The sequence below is a fragment of the Leuciscus leuciscus genome (assembly GCF_965113295.1).
Source record: "Leuciscus leuciscus genome assembly, chromosome: 1".
Taxonomy (NCBI): Eukaryota; Metazoa; Chordata; class Actinopteri; order Cypriniformes; family Leuciscidae; genus Leuciscus; species Leuciscus leuciscus.
The window spans coordinates 47,030,083-47,051,986 of NC_138725.1; the positions used below are offsets into that span (position 1 = coordinate 47,030,083).

General features: G+C 35.4%; 3 protein-coding genes across 4 annotated transcripts; all 3 read right to left on the minus strand.

Annotated features, from left to right (window-relative positions):
* Positions 1 to 109: 109 nt before the first annotated feature.
* On the minus strand, positions 110 to 6,286 carry cln3 (CLN3 lysosomal/endosomal transmembrane protein, battenin). The gene is made up of 15 exons (XM_082177182.1): positions 5,989 to 6,286; positions 5,870 to 5,906; positions 5,699 to 5,795; positions 4,680 to 4,757; positions 4,467 to 4,546; positions 4,087 to 4,172; positions 3,935 to 4,007; positions 2,876 to 3,019; positions 2,624 to 2,784; positions 2,459 to 2,511; positions 1,856 to 1,924; positions 1,692 to 1,747; positions 764 to 857; positions 499 to 639; positions 110 to 407 (listed from the first exon to the last, which is right to left on the minus strand). The coding sequence occupies exons 1-15, from the start codon at positions 6,035 to 6,037 to the stop codon at positions 291 to 293; spliced, it is 1,335 nt and encodes a 444-aa protein (XP_082033308.1). The 5' UTR covers positions 6,038 to 6,286; the 3' UTR covers positions 110 to 290.
* A 3,375-nt stretch (positions 6,287 to 9,661) lies between these two features.
* On the minus strand, positions 9,662 to 14,167 carry aldoaa (aldolase a, fructose-bisphosphate, a). Of its 2 annotated transcripts, none has more exons than XM_082177527.1 (7): positions 14,020 to 14,167; positions 12,435 to 12,553; positions 12,079 to 12,345; positions 11,734 to 11,894; positions 10,913 to 11,171; positions 10,590 to 10,789; positions 9,662 to 10,193 (listed from the first exon to the last, which is right to left on the minus strand). In XM_082177527.1, exons 2-7 carry the CDS (start codon positions 12,544 to 12,546, stop codon positions 10,098 to 10,100), a joined length of 1,095 nt encoding a protein of 364 aa, XP_082033653.1. In that variant the 5' UTR covers positions 12,547 to 12,553; positions 14,020 to 14,167; the 3' UTR covers positions 9,662 to 10,097. The 2 variants fall into 2 exon arrangements, with proteins under 2 accessions (XP_082033653.1, XP_082033654.1); XM_082177528.1 differs by lacking the exon at positions 14,020 to 14,167 and adding an exon at positions 12,970 to 13,127.
* A 531-nt stretch (positions 14,168 to 14,698) lies between these two features.
* Positions 14,699 to 20,922, minus strand: LOC309505750 (uncharacterized protein). The gene is made up of 4 exons (XM_082179223.1): positions 20,781 to 20,922; positions 18,871 to 18,981; positions 18,492 to 18,629; positions 14,699 to 15,997 (listed from the first exon to the last, which is right to left on the minus strand). Exons 1-4 carry the CDS (start codon positions 20,781 to 20,783, stop codon positions 15,911 to 15,913), a joined length of 339 nt encoding a protein of 112 aa, XP_082035349.1. The 5' UTR covers positions 20,784 to 20,922; the 3' UTR covers positions 14,699 to 15,910.
* Between the last annotated feature and the right edge of the window lie 982 nt (positions 20,923 to 21,904).

Below are 21,904 nucleotides of genomic sequence, written 5' to 3' on the forward strand. Positions count from 1 at the left end.
GAGGACCTGCAACCGTCACCATTAGCCACAAAAAGAGAAATGAAAATGCTTTTATAAATGACTAGTGGGTGATTTTCCAATAGGGGACATTAGAGCAACACACAAGAACCTCAAGCAAAATATTTTAATACTTAAAAGAATACTTTTAGGAAACATTACACATTTGATTCCAGGATTTTTAGTTACAAAGAAGATATTCATTTAAATAATAACATATTAATTTTTTTTTATCAAGATGTTAAGGGATTTTTCAATGTCTTTAGATTTCACATACACACATTTTCATTGACTTATAAAGAGCAGAAATACTGGTGAACGGGGAAGGAGACAGCTGTAGAGAGAGCGATTCCCAGACTGTCCCCCACGCTTGCTGCAGCCATGGCAAACTCTCTCTCACGCTCAGCGGTCTGTCCAGAAACACAGCGTAAGAGATTGCTTTAGAGACCATTGACTGATACATGCTGATCTAATCAAATGGTTCGAATGAAGTTCACATACCTCCTCATGGATGAAATGGAAGGTATTCACATAGGCTGCTCCTCCCAACAGACCCTCATAGAGGACAATAATAAAGACCACCCATGGGTAATGCAAGAACTGGTAATATACAGCAAAACCCAACACAACAGCATTCACACACTGAAAGAGAAAGAGTAATCGGTGTCATGAGGAGTTTTAAATATGTTTTCTATTGCCTTGCATTTACTGTTGCATATGTATGTCTAAGTTGATGTACTGTTGTGTGTTGTGCACCAGATCTCACCTGTAGGAGAGACATAAGGAAAATTTTCCTGATCTTAAAACAGACGAGAGATGTGCGGGAGAAAAACACACCAATCTGGTAAATTGTCTGATACCTGCAGAGGAGAGATAATGATGTGCATTGGGCATTTGCTGGCATTCAAACGGAATGAAACAACATCAAAACAAAAACACAACTGATAATGTTTGAGGCGGAAGAACCAAGTTTTCAAATTAAGGGGATTTGGGATGTTCTCTTAAAGGGATACTTCACCCCAAAATTCTTTTATTATATATTCACCCCTTATGTCAGAAACTTTTTTTTTAAGAGAATGTGATAACTAAATTTTTTTATGATGTCTACATTATTAGGGTACAATGGAAGAATTGTACCTTATTTTATTTTATAATAATTTCAGTAAGTTTATTATTTAATCAAACAATCTTTGTGTATCTATATTTTATTATTTTCTTTTAATGCCTTTGCAAAGCTTGGTTGAATACTTTTTAAAATAAATCAATTAATGCTTTTATTATTTAATGCTTTTAAATGCTTTTATTCAGCAAGGACTCAATTTCAATTTCAGTTCAATTGAAAGATTTCAATTTCAAATAAATACTGTTTCTTTTAACTTTCTATTCATCAAAGAATCCTGAAATGTTTTTAGAGCATCAAATCATCCTACTAAATTGATTTTTTGACGGATCATGTGACACTGAAGACTGGAGTAAAGATGCTGAAAATTCAGCTCAGGAATAAATTACAGTTCAAAATATATTGTAAAATATACTAAAACAGAAAACATTTAAATTGTAGTAACATTTCTCAACATTATTGTTTTCACTGTTTAAAAAAAATTAAAAAAAATTAAAGCAGTTCCGACCCCAGTTTTTGAACGGTAGTGTAATTCAAAAGTCAAGAAATGAAAGAGATTTGTCATGTGTCCTACCAGCGATATTGTTCTGCGTGTGAGAGAGGAGAGTCAGGAAAGTAGAGCAGCTCCAACTAATGAGAGAGATGAATACATATATAGTGATATTTAGAGATCACAGGTAGTTTTACTGTTGTCTTACTCTTTTTGACTTGTCTGTGACTGTTACAGAAAACACTCACCAGTCCCTGGTTAATGAAATACTCAGCGAAGTAAACCAAACTAAGAGGAAAAATAAACTTCAGCAGGCCCTGAAAGAGATCATATGGGTAAGAACAAACACTAAAATAAAAGACTCAAAGAGGAAGTGCATTTCCTGACTGCAGCACAACAAGGTGCAAACTAAACAAAAATAAAAACACACACACAAACTGCTATCCTACATGACACACACAAGCTATGTATGCTCACATTTTAAATGTAATGTTTTTTTTTTAAATGTAACCCCAAAAGAAATTAACAGCATTTCTGATGTTCAGTGGCCTTGAACAAAAATGCAAATAAAGACAGAGATCCCATGACTAACTGAAAATGACTAATTTTATCTCAGTAATTCTAAACTATTATAGGAATTCGATTTTTTTGGGGGGAAAAATAATCATGAGACAAATTTGCCGATATGCTAAAAAAAAAACGGTAATAAAAATGCAGCACTGCATCCATCTTTATGAGTGTCAGTATAAAATTCAAGGCCTGTGAATAAATAAATAATATACAAAATTATCATGCAAAAATGACTTAAACACCAAATTGAGGCTCATATAGATGCACACAGCAGGTCTAACCTTAATAACGTATATTTGGTCAGTGAAGGTTAGGGGTCCGATGTGATGGTCCTCTGTCAGAAGGAAGAGTACAGTTATCTGAATAACTGTTATCATCATAATATACATAACCATGAGAATGAAAAATTGCAACAATACAAGCAACCAGTTCCTAAATGTACACACCTTGTTCTTCCTGAGATGGCTCAGAGTCCTCATCAGTATCAGTCTCTTCCTCAATTAAAGGGCGTCTCTCCCTGGAGTTCACCGTTCTGAAATAATTGTGACCAACATTGTGCCGTCTCCACTGTGGGAACGAGGGTGGGAACACCAGGAGGAAGAAATAGCTGGGGAAAAAAAATCATGAGAGAAAAATATGTTTATGCAATCGATTTGGTCAACAGGTTCAACCAATAGAGTTGAGAAAGTGATTCTGACCTAACAACCAAAATAACAGGGACAACCAGCATGATCCATAACGTAACTTGGGGGGTCAGACCAGCCTGTGTAAATGCCGAGTAGAGGAAAGCTCCAGCTACTCCTGCTGCCCCCGTGCCGGACCCCCAGCCACTTAACACATCCCTTAAAGAGACAGAAACAGAAACAGCTAGTAAAACTGAGAGCAGTGACTATGGCTATGCTCGGAATAGAATACTAACATATTATTCATACTTTTTCTGTAATATGCAGTCATTACTACACTACCATTCAAAAGTTTGGGGTCGGTAAGATTTTTCAATGTTTTTTAAAGTCTCTTATGTTCACCAAGGCTGCATTTATTTGACCAAAAAACAGTTCAAGAAGCATAATTGTGAAATAATAGTACAATTTAAAATATCTTCTCTATTTGACTATATTTTAAAATGTAATTCAGCATCATTACTCCAGTCTTCAGTGTCACATGAACATTTCTGATTATTATCAATGTTGAAAACTGTTGTGCTGCTTAATATTTTTATGGAAACCTTGATCATTTTTTCAGGATTCTTTAATGAATAGAAAGTTCAAAAGAACAGCATTTTTTTTGAAGTAGAAATGTGTAACATTATGAATGTATTCACGGCCACTTTTGATCAATTTAATGCACCCTTGCAGAATAAAAGTGTTCATTTGTTTACAAATGTTTTACAGAAGCCAACCTTTTTTTGTTTGAGAATACTGTGCATAGTAATGCTAATTTCTGCATGCATAGAATACCCAGATATTATAACCAACTAAATTTCACAAAATGTGCAGCACACTAGATGCAATATCTCACAATGCAATGTACTAAGCATTGCTGGCTCTTATTGGATCAAAACTGCATAATAACTGCTGTTACTACCACAGATAATACCTGAACATTCACTAAATGAAATGACCAAAAGACTAACATAATAAGGTTATATTAATATGAATAACGGTTACTTTAACATAACAAATAGTGCATACTGAACAGGTACAAAAATATCCCAACACAGAACAGCTTGTATGAATGAATGGGTGTCTAGACGCTACCTGCTGAAAAACACAGAGAGGGAGAGGAAGGAAAGCTCCCCCAATCCTGAACTAATACTGGCAAAGACGACACCTGAGGAAGGATTCAGAGGTTCATCATCACAGCACTTATCAGATCTCATTAATCCAATACAAGAGGACATGCTCATTACCAGTTATGCTCATCGATACAGTTGAAGAAAATGACACCATCAGGAAGCTGACCACTGCCGTAAAGAAACACACCAAAACACGGAAACTGTTCATAATAAAAGTGAAAGAAAATAACATAATAATTAACAATTAAAGGGATAATTCCTTTTTGTCTTTCACAGAACTATCCCTTTAACAGAAAAACACACTGTGCAGGGCTACAATCAAATCAAATTCATCCTTTCAACTTTGTTAACAGGTTTGACATTGATTTCTCACACTATTGCAAATCTCTTATCACAGTCTTACATGACATGATTTCAACATCTACGCAGCTAAATCTGTCTGAAGATGCTGACGGTTGTTAGACATAAAATAAATAAGTGCTTGTCAACTTTACCCATAAGGCACTTTGTGTATATAGAAAGGTGCTGTTAATTTGATTATGAGGGTGGGTAAGATGTCAGCCAACAGCACAGCCTAGAAAAAGAAATAAAACACTGTCACTTTCCTGACAAATATTTAAACATACACTTAAATCCCTAGACAACATGAGGGACACGTTTGAACGGTTGAAACAAGGGATGACGGAGAGAAAGAAAGACAGACGTACCGCAGTAGACACAGGATTGCAGTCAAAGCGGTTGCTGCTGTTCCTGATCTCTATGTTAGTCCCATTTGGAGCTGGAGTCTAGTGCGAGAACAAAATAAAAAACGAGAAAACATGAGCAATCAAACCTTGTGGGAAAAGTCAACTTGAGCATACTTTTAAAAAGAGTACATAATTGACATAATATCCTTTAAAAGAATATATTAAGTCTGAATTGAACGTAATGTTTTCGGAAATTCTATTATAGTTTAAATTCATAATAAATACAATTAGTTAAAATTAAGATTTAGGTCTTAAGTACATCTTTATCCCCCAGTTTCACAGACAAGGCTTAAGCTAGTCCCAGACTAAAATGTATGTTTGAGCTATTTCAACTGAAAGAAACTCACACTTAAAATATTGTCAAAATTGTCTCAAGATGCACACCAGTAATGGTTTTTTTTCTAAGGCACATTTATAAAAGCTACTTAAATGTCCTAATTGAACTATGGCCTAATCCTGGCTTTATCTAAGCCTTGTCTGTGAAACCAGGCCTATGCAATTTCATTATTACTTCTATTGTCTTTGAAATATGACTGAAGTGTACTGCTGAATGTACAGATAAGCATTAATGTTAAACTAAAACATAATGCCATGTATTTAAATATATTTGTAATTACACATTTGTAATGATTAAGCTGCAATTTAGTACATTTAAAATATATCTACTTTAAATATTTAGTATGTTAGTCAATACTTTAAAATAATAAGTGTACTTCTTAAAAGCATGACTAAAGAATATTGAAATATGATTTAAAATTTGACTATTACAAAGTGCACTTTTTTAAAGTATACTTACGTTTGTTAATATATATATGTATTATATATATATATATATATATATATATATTTTTTTTTTTTTTTTCAAAGTACTCATGCACATTCATTACAATTAAGCACACTTCTTTTTCACAAGGGAAGGATGGAGTTGTGGCAACTGTTTTTAGCAATATAACCATAGCCAAATCTCAGAAATATCTTACAGGTGTTGTTGTGTTTTGAGATTCCTGTTTTTGTAAGATGTCATGTGCTGCACTCAGCATCACCACATATGCAAAGTTATTGCAAAGTCCCAGTAACCTAGATAGAGATAATGAAGATTAGTTTACATATTGCGTATCACTTTAAGCAAAGTTTGCAGAAGATTCACTTACCAAAACCCAATACAAATTCTCCAGCGCTGAAAACGACCTATACAGAAAAAAACACACGTCAGGATAAAAAAATCATATAAATCCTAAAATACTGTTAAAGTATCATTAGAGCATCCTACCTTCAGTGTGAGCTGTAATGACAGGGTCAGAGTTTAATGCTCGATCCATTGCGACTTTTCGCACTGAAAAACTGTCACATACAGAAAACTATTTCTCTAGCTGAGAGTTCAACTGCAGACATCCATAAACATTACATATTCATAACAACGGTGTATCTGAATGATCATAGCTCATTTGCAGCGGCGTAATGTTAGATAAACAGACAGACACGAATCCACTGTCTTCCACTTTCATTACCTCAAATTATCAGCAAATTATGACAAGCGACAGCAATAATCACGACAGCACAAGCGTGCTACACAGAAATAGATCCGACCGAGCGCAATGTTGCGAGGAGTAAACAGTTCCCACCGACTGCAGTGACTGTTTTCAGTGCACAATATAATTTTCTGAGTTTTCATTTCATTGTTTTTATTCATTTTGAGGAATACTGAATCTGTTGTTGTACTCAGATGATCAAATATTCACATTTAGTCTAGAACTAGGCTAAAATAAGCATCAAGTTTACACACAACACCTCTGTATGTTCCTTACAATTTCTCAACATGAGGACAAGAGAGGTGTCAGTAAATAAATGGGAAAACAAAGTCACTTGTGTTGCTTATTTGAAAAATTAACTAAGATATTTTGTTGTAAATGTAAAAGTACTGCATTTTAATGTAATGTATTGCATAAAAAGTAATGCATTTTAATGCAGTAATGTAAAAGTAATGCAGTAATGTAAAAAGTAATGCATTTTAATTTAAGTAAGGCCTAACTCCTAATCTCTCCCAGGGTACCGCAGTGAATGGCTGTCCACTGCTCCGTGTGTGTGTGTGTGTGTGTGTGTGTGTGTGTGTGTGTGTGTGTGTGTGTGTGTGTGTGTGTGTGTGTGTGTGTGTGTGTGTGTGTACACTGATTTTGTCCTCTGCATTTAACCCATCAAAGTTAGAGTATGGGTTTTTCAGAGTATTTTCCTTCACTTCACTATGTTTTATTGCCTTTTTGCATTAACTGACCAAAGAGTGAGGGTGTTACTAATACAACAACTGAGAAAATAACTGAAAAAATCATTGTTTCTTCTGACAGTCGAAATCAGTTTCTGTATATGTTTTCCCCTCTTTTGGAAAGTTTTGGATTATTTTTTACTATCATGGATTATTTTTCTTTTGGAAAAGAAAATGGGAATGAAAAAACACATTATCAGTAGCCTTCCATTAACCACTAGAGGTTTACTATTCACAGTACTATAAGAATATGTGTACCATTTGAACAAGTATTTAACATTTTAGTTACCAAACCCATGAGTCAACACTTCTGCCATTCTCCATTATCAGAACATCATTGGCATGTCACTCTCTCCCTCTACTGGTCAGTCTTCATAAATGCATCAAAAACTAAACTGCAGGACTGTTCATTTATAAAAAAATTAATTAATTAAATAAATAAATAAAGTAAAATACAGAAACTGTGTAAGAACATTTATAATCTATAAGAATTTTGTATTCTAAATTAAGAACATTTGTAAAAAAAAATAAAAATAAAAAAATAAATAAAAATACAATACATTAGAAATGTTCTTACTTTAAAAATGGAAAAGATGAGATGTACTCTAACTGGTTCATTGTCTAAATTTAATAAAGCATGGCAGCCATTCTTAAAATATATGGAAACTTTTCAAATGTGCACTATACCATGTCATGAAAAATCAGCCACGTCTTAAATGTGATGGCTTAACTGCTGAAAATCTGATCCTATTTGTTAAACTCATTATTTTATTTTACTTATTATTATTTTTTTATTTTTTTACTTTTTTTAATCTTTTGTTGGTCTGGTTTAATGGTATTTAAACTGCTTAATTTTCTAACCTTAAATGTCTAATTATGTTGTTTTCTATGTTGAGGTTTTTGTTGTTGTTTGAAAAAAGGCACAGCAGAGAGAAGTTTTATTGTGCTATGTTGTTATAAGCTGTCAAAATTCATAAAGAAAAAAAGAAAAAAGAAAAAAAGAAATGTTCTTACAAAAAAGGTAGGCAATTTGTTCCAGAAACAGTTTTTGATAGCTGGTTGAAAGTCTGTGGGAGGCATAGGACCATAAAATGTTCGTCCAATCACTGCATTCGGACCGAAATGCAAATGCAGGAGCCAGGAGGTACAGTGTCCTACCTGCCTGTATTTTCATACCTCCATGCACCTGCTCGCGCAGACATCTCATGTCATAAGCATGTTTCATGGCCGCAAACAAACAGCAGCCGCATTTTACAGTTTCTCCTGAATCAAAACAACAAGCTCATGCTGCGTTCATGCCATAATGTTATGTGCTTTGAGACATGAGGTAATTTAACAATGTCTCTCTCGCCTCGTGACGCTTTGCAGACTCTGCTCTGGCTTTGTGCGTTTATTGTTTTGAAGGAGGCATGACTTTGGAGACACTCTGAAGGGAGGGAGGGATCTAATCCTTTCAAAGCTAACTTGCTATTGGCTCTGGCTATTGCTAGCCGTTCTGAAAATGTTCTACCTTTAACTTATACAAAAATTTGTAGGAAATTTCATAAGCAAACTTACAAAAAAAAACTTTTGTAAGATAATGTATAAACACTTTTTGGAGAAATGTATAATCTGTTATAAATAGTACATATAAATATATATAAATAGTAATACAATTCATGCTAAAATTATATTTATGTATATTCACATTGCAAGTTGTTTGTGGATTTTTATAGTAGGCCTACATTAATTCCCCTGACATAGCCTATCTATAGGCTCCTGCAGGTCTGACACTTCTGAAACTGCTATGGCCATGAACTACTGCCATTTGCCAACAAACTGAAATTTGCCAAGATTTTTTAAAATTATTAGATACTGTTAATGTGTTTACGTAAAATTAAGGCAAGCTCACACTTTTGGCCAGATGTTGCTGTCGCAGATTGATTTACAAGTCTGCGACAAAACCCCTGGATTACGGCAAAATCAGTCTTCGTTACGGTTGGTGATGCTTGTTAAGTATAAGAATAAGAATCTTTATTGTCATTGCACATCAGGTATACAATGAAATTGCAGTGCATGAGACCGGCACGCCACCATCTTTATCACACAGATAAGTCACATAAATAAATATACGAAGAAATGTAAAAAACAAAACAAACATTAATGAGTATTTATACTTTTATTTCCTTATGGATAATTACATTTTTCCCCACATTTATTTAATTCTACTTTTATTTATTTTCACATTTATCTATTTATACATTTCTTTGTCTGTATGCTAATGACGGGGGCTTGTTTTACTTCAGACATAACAATCGAGCTCAGAGTGGCAGTGCTGAAGCTTTGAGGCCACAGTGACACCTTGTGGTGTGACCAATCGAAACGCAAGCCATTGCAAAGTCACAGAGGCAATGACTGACTTCATTTAATAATCAAAGTCATTTAATATCACCCTTTAGCCAGTTTAATTTAAACCCAAAAAAAAGATTCAAAAGTTTCATGAAGCAGCGTTTACAAAGCACAAATCATAATAATAATAAAAAATACTACAAATAATAATACTCATTTACTGCAATTAAATCTATCAAAGGTGTTTTTAAGCAGTGCTGCTTCTTATGATAATCATCCTATATAAATAAGAAAAGTTCCAACAGTGCCGACACTCACAAAAATGTATTGTTTGAATAACACCACAAAAAGAAGCAAATGAGGTTAGCTGTGAAAGATACTTTATTGTTTTTGTAACAGTGAGTATCATATTAAACAATAACAATAATAATATACCCCTGAAAGGCAGATGTACTTTGTGCAAGTCAAATACAGTTAATATAAGTACTACAAGTACATGAGCAACGTTTCTCAGCAGAGTTCGACATTAGAACACATGGGAGTGTTATTAAAAGTGGGAAGAGGGAGGAGATTAGGGCAAAATACATCTGGACATCAAGTTATTAAATTACAATTATTACTCTTTTAGGTTTCATCTCTTAGTTTCATAGTTTTGTTTCACACGTGGAAGTAACAAACACTAGAAAGAAAAAGGGAATGGGTCAAATGATGAGAGTTCCGAGTACAGATGTGTTTGGGTTCAGCGATTCTTTAGGAATAAGATGTGGATTGAAATGTAAAAGGCTTCTTGGTGATTAGTAGGCATGGTTGGCCACAAAGAGAGATTCTCCAGCAGCAGCACCCTTATCTCCTGAGGACACATACTTCCCAACACAGGCCAGGCTGTTGTTCTGGAGATAGAAGCACAAGACAATGAGAGTAAAGTTGATCTAAAACATAAACATATGAAATGCTTAACGTCCACCTGAATTAATTAGTCCATGTCTTTTAACAAGTAAAAATACAAGCGAGTTAATAATAACAATAAATATTAAATATATAAACTAATTGCATTACTTATTTTTTTTTAATAAAAAAAAAATCGATATTTTAAAACATGTATAGGCCCTTTCACACCAGAAATGAAATAAGCCTCAGGCTGAAGGAAATGCTAATTCACACCCGTATGGTTAATAAAGTGAGGTTAAATACATAAAGTATACACTGTATTTATCATATTTTATTATTGCAGGTTTGCATAATATTTCACTGTTTTAATTCATTTTGAGGAAGTTAATGAAACTTACAAGAGCTCTCTTTATGAACTCCTCCTGGCAGGCTTTGCCATTCTCCTTCTTGCCAGCCCAGGCTTTGAGGGCAGAGGCTTGCAGGGCACGACCGTAGGAGAATGTCAGGGCCCAGGGTCTATGCAGGGGACACTTGTTCATGGCATTCAGATTGAGTGTGGCCTCCTCCTCACTCTGGCCTCCAGACAGGAAGGTGATGCCTATATCAAGAAGAGGTGTGGCAAAATGGGTCATATCACATAGTCGAGAACTTATCCAGCAGGCCTGTGGTAAGATAAAGACTCTGTCATGAGCGAGTGAGTAATTGCGGTTGTTTTACTAACCAGGCACAGCAGGAGGAACAGTGCGGCGAAGAGCAGTGACAGTTGCCATGGCGATCTCCTGGGGGGTGTTTTTCTGGGAACAGGCATGGCCGGCAGTCACCATGTTGGGTTTGAGCAGAGTGCCCTCCAAATAAACATGGTGGTCTGACAGGGCCTTGTACACAGCAGCCAGAACCTTCTCAGTCACATACTGGGTCCTCTTCAGGTCATGTTCACCATCAGGCAGAATTTCAGGCTCCACGATGGGCACAATGCCATGCTAATGAAAAAGGAGATATCATGTCAGTAATAAAAGTATACAATTATTTTAATATACTCTAGCGTTCAAAAGTTTGGGGTCGGTAAGATTTTAAGATATAGTCACTTATGCTCACCAAGACTGCATTAAAATACAGTAAAACAGTAAGATTGTGAAATATTATAAAAAAAGGTTTTCTATTTTAATACATGTTAAAATGTAATTTATTCCAGAGATGGCAAAGCTGAATTTTCAGCATCATTACTCCACACCAGTCTTCAGTATCACATGATCCTTCAGAAATCATTCTGATATGATGATTTGCTGCTCAAGAAACATTTATTATTATTATCAATGTTGAAAACGGTTCCGCTGCTTAATATTTTTGTGGAAACACTGATACATTTTCAGGATTCTTTGATAAATAGAAAATTCAAAATAACAGTATTTATTTGAAATAGAAGTCTTTTGTAACATTGTGTCTTTACTCTTTACTGTCGCTTTTGATCTATTTAACGTGTCCATGCTGAATGAAAGCATACAAAAAGCATTGTGTGTGCATACATAGCTGTGCGCGTCTCACCATCTGGCAGATGCTAGCGTAACGAGCGAGCACATTGGCGTTCTCAATGATGGCCAGTCTAGAGGGAGTTGTGGCAGTGATCTTCAGCACAGACCTCCATTTAGCAAAGTCTGCCCCATCCTTCTTATACTGAGCACAACGCTCGTACAGCCCATCCAGACCTGCGAACGCAGAGAGAAATGAAGGTTTAAAGAGTCCCAAGCAAACTAAGTGACCGTGACCATTCAATTCCGGTCAAAGTCCATCAAATTCCAACATTTAAGTGGATACAAAAGGTTAAAAAAATACCATGTGTAATTTTTACTACCTGATCATCTATTTCATAGATAATCATGGGATGTTCACCTTGTGTGGTGGTCTCTCCATTAGTGCCAGCCAGGGGAACCACACCCTTGTCCACTTTGATGCCAACTACCATGCCCCTCTCCTTAAGGTACTGGGAGAAAAGTTTGCCATCATCTGTCTTCTGGTAGAGTGTCTCATGGAAGAGGATGACGCCACCGATGCAGGGCTTTACGCGGTCGTCTGCGGTAAACAGCAGCTGGCGGTACAGTCTCCTGTTCTCCTCGGTGTTCTCAGCATTGATGCTCTGGAATCGCTTCGCCACGCTACCTGCACAGGACCAACGATACGAGATGTTACAAGTCATAAGACAAGCAAATAAACTGGTTACTAATGAACGTGAACTCAACAGCCTGTACCTGTAGACTCATCCGCAGCAAGAATGCCTTTGCCAGGGGCCACAATCTTCAGAGCAATATCGCTCAGCTCCTTCTTCTGCTCTGGTGTGAGGAATGGGTACGCGTGAGGCATCTTGACTCTAAGGAGATAGGTTTGGGAAACAGATTTATATAATCATTCTGATTATCAGATTCATAATCATTAGAAACACACGAATCACATAACAAAAACAGTGACCTATGATAAAGTAATGAATCAGGTGACTAATTAAATCAATATCAAGGAGCCTGAGCAAGGGTTCAGATTTGGGTGTGTACTCGCAAACCTTACCGAATTATTTTTTTTTTTCTTCAACAAACTACATCTTGTTAGTTCATGATGCAACATGCCCTTCAGATACAAGCATGAATGACCTTGTGCGGCTCACGTAACGTTGCCTGTTAACTTTGCATTAAAACGGAAAAGCGACTAGTGAAAGACTAGCTTCCGACAGCGGTCAAATATATTTGCTTTTACTTGGAACTAGTCGGCGTTTTATATTAAGTAAAAACTCACCAGTTAAGAGGGGTTGAGGAATAGCGATGGTTTCCGAATCAAACTCTCAACGTAGTCACGTTATTCTACGGATGCAATGAATTGCAATAAAAGGAAGGAAATTACAAGCAATTTTACAAGGCTTGACCAATCACGACGGGAGTCACGTATTGATGTACAGGATGTAGGGACGATGATTGGCAGTTGTGCTTTGAAAGGCGGGTTTAAGAATTACGCATCAAAAGGGGAGTGGTTTTATTACAATTTAGAGGCGGGTACGCGCTCTTGTGATACGTGACAGTTCACATGCAGGAGAAACAGACCTGGAAATTACATTTTGAAATCCTCTTTGGATGCAAGCGAACAAATGACCTTGCGTGTGCAGTGCATTTTAGGAGTATGTTTAACAGTCTATAAATTATAAGACACTAATGCGCTTTAAAAAAGAAAGAAAGAAAAAGTCTGGTATATATAACATCAAATTACATCTCTTGTCTACTGGACATTGAACAGCCCCACAAAAGGCTCTTAACATTCCAGCAACAAACCTCTTAACACCCTCCGCTCAAGTTGCATTCAACCAAAGGCCAACTTAAATATAGACAATCATTTAATGGCTGAAATCCAGCACTATAGAAGAGGATTTGACTTGTGAAAGAGGGTCTGAAACGGCATTTGTGATGTTGAATTCCAAGCAAAGTCAATCAAGCTGGTAAATATTATTAATACAAGCCAAAATAACACAGATTAGCAGTGTTTTGTGTATTATGCATTTAATCAAGACTAAAGAATTATGAATTATTTTGACAGTAAATTGTATTACGGTAGGCTAATACATGTACAACAATTAAATTATTATTAGTTAAAACATTTTAATATTAAAAACTATTATTGTTATAATTAACAATATTACTTTGATAAAAAAAAAAAAAGCAGAAGCAAATTTGACAGAAGCAAATACATTGAAATAAAAGCAAATAAAAAAGCCTAAAGAATATAGGCTAGTCTTGTTTTTGTAGTAATTTACACTTTACAAAAAAAAAAAAAAGAAAGTAGAATGCACGTTTTTACCGTGGAGCTGGATGAAGTGAGCGAGAGATACTCCCCAAATGGATGCAGAGGAGGTCTGGATAGTCTGTGACACTCTTCTGGTGCCAGATGACCTGTATTTATTCAGACGGCGTGACCTTTGACATTCTGTGGGTTTGGCTAATCTTAGCAGCAGGCAAACCCACGGTGTAACTGGAGAAGGGCGATGTGACATTCATGTACATTGGCATTCAGCAAAGAAAGGTTAAAGAGAAAGGCAGTGAGTGGCATGGACAAGGCACATGATTATTAATGTTGCTGCAACATGCATGAAGTATCATACAATCCCAATAAATTAATGATGAAAAGGGAGACTTGTGGTCTATAGATGACTGCAATAACCCGATTGAATCTTCTGCATGATGCTCTTTAATATTACTCCATGCAGTCCTTACAAACCTCCTGAGTCCACGAGATAACTGTCATCAGAAAAGGGATCTACTGTCCTGAGATCTTCTGTCATGACCTTTCATCTTTTAAATGTCTTCTCTACATAGTCCCTATAATCAGCAAGAGCTTCATGTCTGACCAATTCATGAAGGTATAGAAAAAATAGAAAACCTTTATAGAAAAATGTAGAAACTTGGAACAAATACATTTTTGCAAATGCATGAAAACAAATGAAGCCACCAGAAAATCTAAGACAATCCAACAATGAATGTAAAAGTGAATTCTTTAATATTTTACCACCAATGCTTGATAGATAATAATACTACTGTAAACAAAGCATTTTGCATGAAAGAAAAACTTTAATTCATTTTAAAACCACACAGTTACAAAAATAGCACGTATTTATATATATAAAAAATTTATACAAAAAAATAATTTCAACTTAAGTTTTGCCTGACAACAGAGAAAAGTGACAGAAGTGACAGTCACAGCAGGTTTACTTTGTAAGCCAAAGTATGCTGGCTGTAAGCATTAAAAAATATGGCCACATACATAACTGTATGTCACACAATACAATATGCACAAATATTTCACAGGGCGATGTCCTGTAAACAATTACATTAGTAAACATTAGAACTAGCTTTTATTACCTTTGTACAGTATTACAGTATGTATTACATTTTTTTTTTACAATCTAAAATTGGTAAGTCAGCACTATATGAACATGTATCTTATATACAGTCCACACAGTTCAAAGATATTGGTGTCAGAATGAGATATATTTAACAGCATGTGTGGTTTATAGATTCCTCTCTTCTCTTTGTATGGCTCATAACTGAAGAACAAATGTCCATCATACCCAGTACAATGATACCACAGAGAAACACATTCGCTACACAAAGCATAATTAATTATTGCCGACTGGGAAACTAGAAAAGACAAAAGTTTGTAAATATGACCTTTTGTGCTGAAAAGTAAAAATTCATTAAACGTCATGCTTTAAAAATCCATGGCACTGCTTAAAACCTTAGCTTCAGTCTTCTATTGTTCTATAGTGATTGTGTATTTCAGTAATTACAGCAGTTTGGAAAACTGGCATCACACTATGACTTAAATATGTCCAATAACCATTATACTACAATAGTATGTACTGTGTTTACAGTCTATATTGTTTTATTAAGCATTTATTAATCTTGCTCACTTCATCCATACATGACTCAACTAAACAATGTATATTCCCAATAAATGCACATCTAAATCTTTTAGAACCGATGTTTTAAAGATTCATTTTGGTTAAATCAATGAGCGTGAACAGGAAGGATGCTGTAATGTCTCCCAAATGATGCAAACATTACAGAACAACCGAAGACTGAATCACAGTTTCTCTGGCTATCTTAAAACATACTTAAGTGTCACTTGGAGTTGGAATTTAAGGCATCTTTTAAAGTGAGGTGGGTCTTCCTCTTTTCCTCCACCTTTCCTTCTACTTAAACTTGATCTCAAAGCAGAAGCAGTTGATGGAGTCGCACTCTGGTGGTTGACAGGTACAAGCACAATCCCACATCGCACACTGCAATAAGAAGAAATGATGATGAACAAGAAAAACCTGATGACAGTGTGAGGAGGTTTATACCACTTCTGTTCATATTTATAGGCAGTGGGGGCTCCTGGCCGTGAATTTAGGTATGGCAGATTCAGGGTCTTAGCACTAGTTTATGATCAACATTTTGTAAGCTTTATATCCTAATCGCTGAACACATCAGACACACATTTGACAGAATTCAGAATTGTCCTTGCGTTATTCAGCCTGAGGGTGGCGCTCTAATGATAATTGACAGACAAACGACAAAAAACGCATAGAATGCCATCTAGAATTGCCTTAATGTATTATTTATTGCGTCCGAATGTGGTTTTGTGTATTCTATGGGGCGAGAAAGCAGAGATCAAAATCAAAAACACTGTTTTCCTTAGGGGCAAACAAAATAATTTCAGATGTATTTTCATTTAGGGAAAATTGCTCAAGTTCGTTTAGGCAATCTAAAAGTGGCTGAAGAGAATATTTGTTGTTGCGCTGTAAGGGAAGATAGATTTGGGTATCATCGGCATATAGAAGAAAAGAGACACCATATTAAAAAAAAACAACATTACAATTATTGTGCAAAATTTATATAAAATTACTTATACAGAACATAGTATGTTGCAACAATCCTTCCCCTTATAAAAATACATTGTTAGGCATGGTTGTGTTTGTTTTATGCAATACATAGGCATTCATTTAATATTTCAAGCATGTTGTTTGTGCACTCAATGCAATAAACATCATACAATTGTTAAATAGGTTATAATTAGTCAAGATTTTGATCAGGCATTACCACCTGTGTTCTAAAGGAGACCCAATTCCTGGGGGGGGGGACTCGATTACTCATGACACCGGCTGCCCCGCTTAATCATGAATCCATGCGCTTCATTTTTATATATTCTGCTCACTTTACGACTTAAAATAGTCTAGAAAATCCGAAAAAATATTTGTTGCAAAATGCTGAACACATTTATAATTTATTATTAATTGAATGTATATATAGAGGTCTATGTTTGGATGAATATTTTGGTGGGGACCTGCCCATACCGCGGATGTTTATAGGGCTGTTTGGAATTCGTGTACTGTTTATTATTCAGTTAAGTTATTTGATAATACCATCATAATATGAAAGTTAAGATTATTACAAAGGCAATGTTAACATATTTATAATAAGATTTCATTTGTTAACATATATAGCCATGTACACACTGTAAAGTTTCAGGAGTGACAACAGCATTAAAATACTGGATTTCACCCATTGAATCCATATGTGTACAGAACACGACTCACAACCAAAATTGCGACGATTGACAGTCTGATAACCATGACAAAATTCTGGTGTCTTGCTTGTTTGGTATCCACTATTTTTGACTAAATTAATATTACAGTGGCCAAAGACTCATTATGTTAGATTTAGGTCCAGTTTAAGGAGTTTAAAAAAGCATTGCATAGAATTTTTGTAAATACGATTGCAACTACCTACATTTTTCAGCAGTTAATGCGGTTGTAGAAAGCAGTTGTCACTCCCAAAAAATGACTGAACTGTGTGTACAGAACAGGATTAAGCACTAAAAAGTGAACTGACAATCGAGTGGCAAAGTGGCTAGTTTACTACATTAGTTAACATGAACTAAGAATAAACAATACTTCTACAACATTTATTCATCTTAGTTCATGTTAATTTATACATTTACTAGTGCATTGTTAAAATCAGCAGTTGTATATGTTAACATAAGTTCTGTCCTGACAAATCTCGGAGTGTTTGGCATGGTAATGGTTATGACAATGTTGATATATATGTTGATACAGATCTGCAACGCTGTTGCTGCTGAAGAGTAAGTACGGGACTTGCTACTGCCAATACATACACGCCACGCTGCTGTGAGCAAGTAAGACATGCTGCTGCTGTACAATATAGTGTACATGAATTACCCGTAGCAGATCTATACAGGTGGAGCTGGGGAAGGTGGAGGGTTTCTGAAAGTGCACTGCACTGCTAAGACAAATACTAACCAAGTATTTGAAGGTTGAGCATGTGAGATCATTGGCTACTGATATAGCAGGGACTAATCAGCGGTGCTATATCGAGAATTATGTGATTGAAAGCAGATCGAGTTAAAGACTTAGGCTATTAGCTGCGCCATCTAGAGTTTCAAGACAGAACTTTACAGTATTTAATGCACTAAAAGAAACAATGTATTTTTATTAACTAACATTAAAAAAGGTTAGTAAATGCTTTAAAATTATATTGCTAATAGTTACTTAATGTTAACAAATCAAACCTTATTATAAAGTGTTACCAAGGCATTTAATTGTCCTTCGGAGAGCATATAACCCTAAACAATCAAAAACTTCGGGGGTTTCCCAACAATGAAACAATTATTTTACGATTCCTGAAATTTGTCTAAGGTTGCAAAATTGTGGCAAAAACACTGCATCATGCATCCAGCTTAAAGCAAAAAGAAATTGGCGACATATCACTTACATTAGGGGAGGGACAGGAGTAGTCCAGGCAGGATCGCAGGGAGGGTGGACGACAGTCACATGACTGGGCACACACTAAACAGTACTCACAAGGAGAGAAACCTGGACAGCAATCTGAACACCGTGGATCACACTTGGCCTGTGAAGAGAGAGAGAGAGCCAAGTGTGATCCACACTGCCAAAATTACTCAAAAGATAGAACTAAAAACAGCAGGAAGTGAGATTCAGAGCAAGGCAACTGTGAAAAGTGTATACTTACTGGACTTAGTGTATAGCAAAACAGCCATTAATATTTACTCAATTAGATTGTTCAGCAATTTGGCTAACAGTAAAATTTCATGAAGTTTCTTCAGAAAGAGGAACTGATGATGTTGACGTACCTTGAGACAGTGGTGACACCACAGCACAGCCGCAAGGACCATCATATAGAGTCCCACAGAGATCATGATGATGGCAGGCAGCGGGAGAGAGAGAGCCCACACAGGAACAGCCTGACAGAGTCGAAGGAAACAGCACTTGATTTCACTACACATCACTACAGCTTATGGAATTTTTTTAATAATCTTTTTTTTCCATTTTTTTTTTGTAATAAGAATTTTGAGAATTAGTAATTTATTTAGTTTTTAAAATGAATAAATAACATCTTTCAAAGCCAGGGCTATTATTTTGTTGTACAAGAAAGATTTATTTTTTATAGGTTTTTATTTTTAAAATATGAAATATGAAAATTGTGTCTTTTTATGTAATTTATATATCGTCTTTCCCGGGCTCAGTCATTTCACATGAACAATTATATGGACAATGGACATTTGGCCAGTCCAGAACAAGAGATAATGCAGCTGCAAACATTTTGCAAACATTTAAATCCATGACAAAGAACTGTAACATTGTCTAGACAATGTAGAAGGTAGACTAGACAGTAAAAAATCATGAAGCAAGTACACAACATGACTGATAATAATGGAAGAACATATTATGACTGATAATCTGGGATTTGGGCTGTGATTTAAAGCAGATACAAATTATGACTGATAATATTAGGCAAACAAATAGGTTTTGAGTTGTGATTTTAATTCATGGATACAGATAATTGTCATAAGTGTCAGGGGAGTGAGTTAAATAGCTTAGGTGCTATAACAGAAAAAGACCTGCCGTCCACTGACGATAGGCGAAATCTAGGAACAAAGAGAAGTTCACACCCAGAAGATTGGAGTGATCGAAAGGGAATATAGGGAGAAAGTATGTCAGAAAGATAGGAGGGAGCAAGACCATTAAGGTAAGCAGAATAATTTTATATATAGGCTAATATGGAATGATACAGGCTGCCAGAGAAGGTTAAATAGGATGGGAGTAATATTAGCAGATCGTGTAGTGTAAATGAATATTCTTGCAGCAGAATTTTGAATATATTGCAAGCAGGAGATAGAGTGTGCAGGCAGTCAATGCGAGATGTAATAAATGCATGTACTAATGATTCAGCATCTTTTGGGCTGAAGTAGGGACTAAGTTTACAGCAGAATTGAATTCTGTTTGTATCATGGAATCATTGTTGTCACTGCGACTAGAACACCGCAGATGAGAAGTTTATCTATGTATCATATTTTTACTCTTTTAATTCATTTTATAACTGTATCATATATCTCTTTTAATTTCTTTTATAACTGTTTTTAATTTTCCTTGCTTTTATTTTGTGATGATTTTAATTCCTTTCTGTAAAGCACTTTGAATTGCCATAGTGTATGAAATGTGCTATATAAATAAACTTGCCTTGCCTTGTTCTCATGTTTATCACTGTAAAGCTGCTTTGAAACAGTCTGTATTCTAGAGCAATATAAACAAAGGAGACTTGAATTGATTGATAGTAACAGCGGAGGACTATGTGCAAGTTTGCTTGTGTCTGAAAGCTGGAATTTCTGTCAAAATAACTTTACCGAAATAAAAAACACTCTGGATCACATTCTGACGGAACACCTAACGTTACGTTATTAAATACAAGCTAAGTTAATTCGTGTGTAAATTAGTGTGCATTTAAATAAACAGGATATTTTCTTCGTCTTATTATTATTATTAAAACAGTATTTCGCAGTATGGTTAAAGAAAAAAAAAATTAAAAGACTAAAACTTAATTTGTAAGGGGGAAAACCGTTAGTAGCTTGAACGCTTGGTTATACGCGACTAGAAGACGCAGCTGCTGTAACGTTAACGTTAGATGCATTTACACCGTTTGATGTCCAACAAACACATCTTCATTTGAAGGACGTAGCACAAAACACAAGACTATCTTACATACCATTATAACGTCCCTGCATTCCCAGTGTAATTGAACAGGGTTTTCAGTTATCGGGAGATTTCTTTAATTTAATTTAATTAAACCAGATGTTACTCGTATAGCACATTGCTCTATAGCGAAGCTGATCAATGTTGTCCTAGCAACCGCGATACGACTTCCTATGAGTGTACGGCGTCATGGAAGGACCAAACTTAATCCATATTGAAAACATCATTAAAAGTCCGACAGTATAATGGAAACGAATAGCCCTACTGCAATGCATGCAGACTTTTGTGCTATACATTATTGAATATGAACCCTTTTATAGCGTTTATATAAAGTAATCGAAATGAATTCAATTTAAATGAGTTAAATAAAATAAAATAAAATCAAGCTAGAAGCCATTTAAAGTCTTCTTGGTGTATTTGTGTAATTTATATGTGCATATATTACTACTGTTTGTGCTGACAGATTTGTAATACCATAAGTAACCCTCCAGTGTTATTATTTTTTTTTTGGATTGGTATGCCTGGGAAAATGACAGACAAAAAGCCTGACAAAGATTTCTTTTCTTTTTTTTCATGTATTTTGTTGTTGTTGGGAATTACAGTTTTAAATTCCCCTTTAAAACGGTTTCCAGGCCTTTATTGTGTTATTAACTTTATTGAATCAAAACTAAACTGAATAAATATTTAATTTATTAATTTATTCACTCAATAACTAAAAATGTTTCCTGCTCAGACTAGCCGAATGTCGCTGGTGAGAAAAGAGAAAGAGTGTCCTCAAGATAGCTTTGGATTACTTTTAGCTCACTGTCCAGGGAATAAAATCTTCTGAAATAAATTGAGAATTACATTTTAACGGTAACATACAGACAGAAAATGAAGAGAGCTAAGCTGACAGAATAGTGCTGCTGACATCTGTCCCAACACCCTGACTTCAGTCAAACCATCAAGTGTAAATATTTAAGCTGAGATGAAACAGTGAGGATGCTGTGGTCAGGGAAAATTGAAATTCATTTTGCTTTGTCATTGTGATGTTATTTAAAAACATACATGGAGTAGTCAGCTACACATTCTGGTCCTCAACAGGAAGTGGAGCTAAAAGTGATGAAACCAGTCCTATTCTCTCCGATATGCCCAATA

Excerpts from the sequence above, each read along its gene's own strand:
- cln3 (XM_082177182.1), bottom strand. The coding sequence starts at position 6,037 with ATGGATCGAGCATTAAACTCTGACCCTGTCATTACAGCTCACACTGAA. Across the intron at positions 4,547-4,679 it reads GCAATCCTGTGTCTACTGCG|GCTGTGCTGTTGGCTGACAT; the intron begins GTACGTCTGTCT and ends TTCTTTTTCTAG. Across the intron at positions 4,173-4,466 it reads ATACACAAAGTGCCTTATGG|TTTCCGTGTTTTGGTGTGTT; the intron begins GTAAAGTTGACA and ends TATTATGAACAG.
- aldoaa (XM_082177527.1), bottom strand. The coding sequence starts at position 12,546 with ATGCCTCACGCGTACCCATTCCTCACACCAGAGCAGAAGAAGGAGCTG. Across the intron at positions 11,172-11,733 it reads ACGCTAGCATCTGCCAGATG|CATGGCATTGTGCCCATCGT; the intron begins GTGAGACGCGCA and ends CTTTTTCATTAG. Across the intron at positions 10,790-10,912 it reads TGTTCCTCCTGCTGTGCCTG|GCATCACCTTCCTGTCTGGA; the intron begins GTTAGTAAAACA and ends TTCTTGATATAG.
- LOC309505750 (XM_082179223.1), bottom strand. Across the intron at positions 18,630-18,870 it reads GGTGTCACCACTGTCTCAAG|GCCAAGTGTGATCCACGGTG; the intron begins GTACGTCAACAT and ends CTCTCTTCACAG. Across the intron at positions 15,998-18,491 it reads ACTCCTGTCCCTCCCCTAAT|TGTGCGATGTGGGATTGTGC; the intron begins GTAAGTGATATG and ends TTCTTATTGCAG.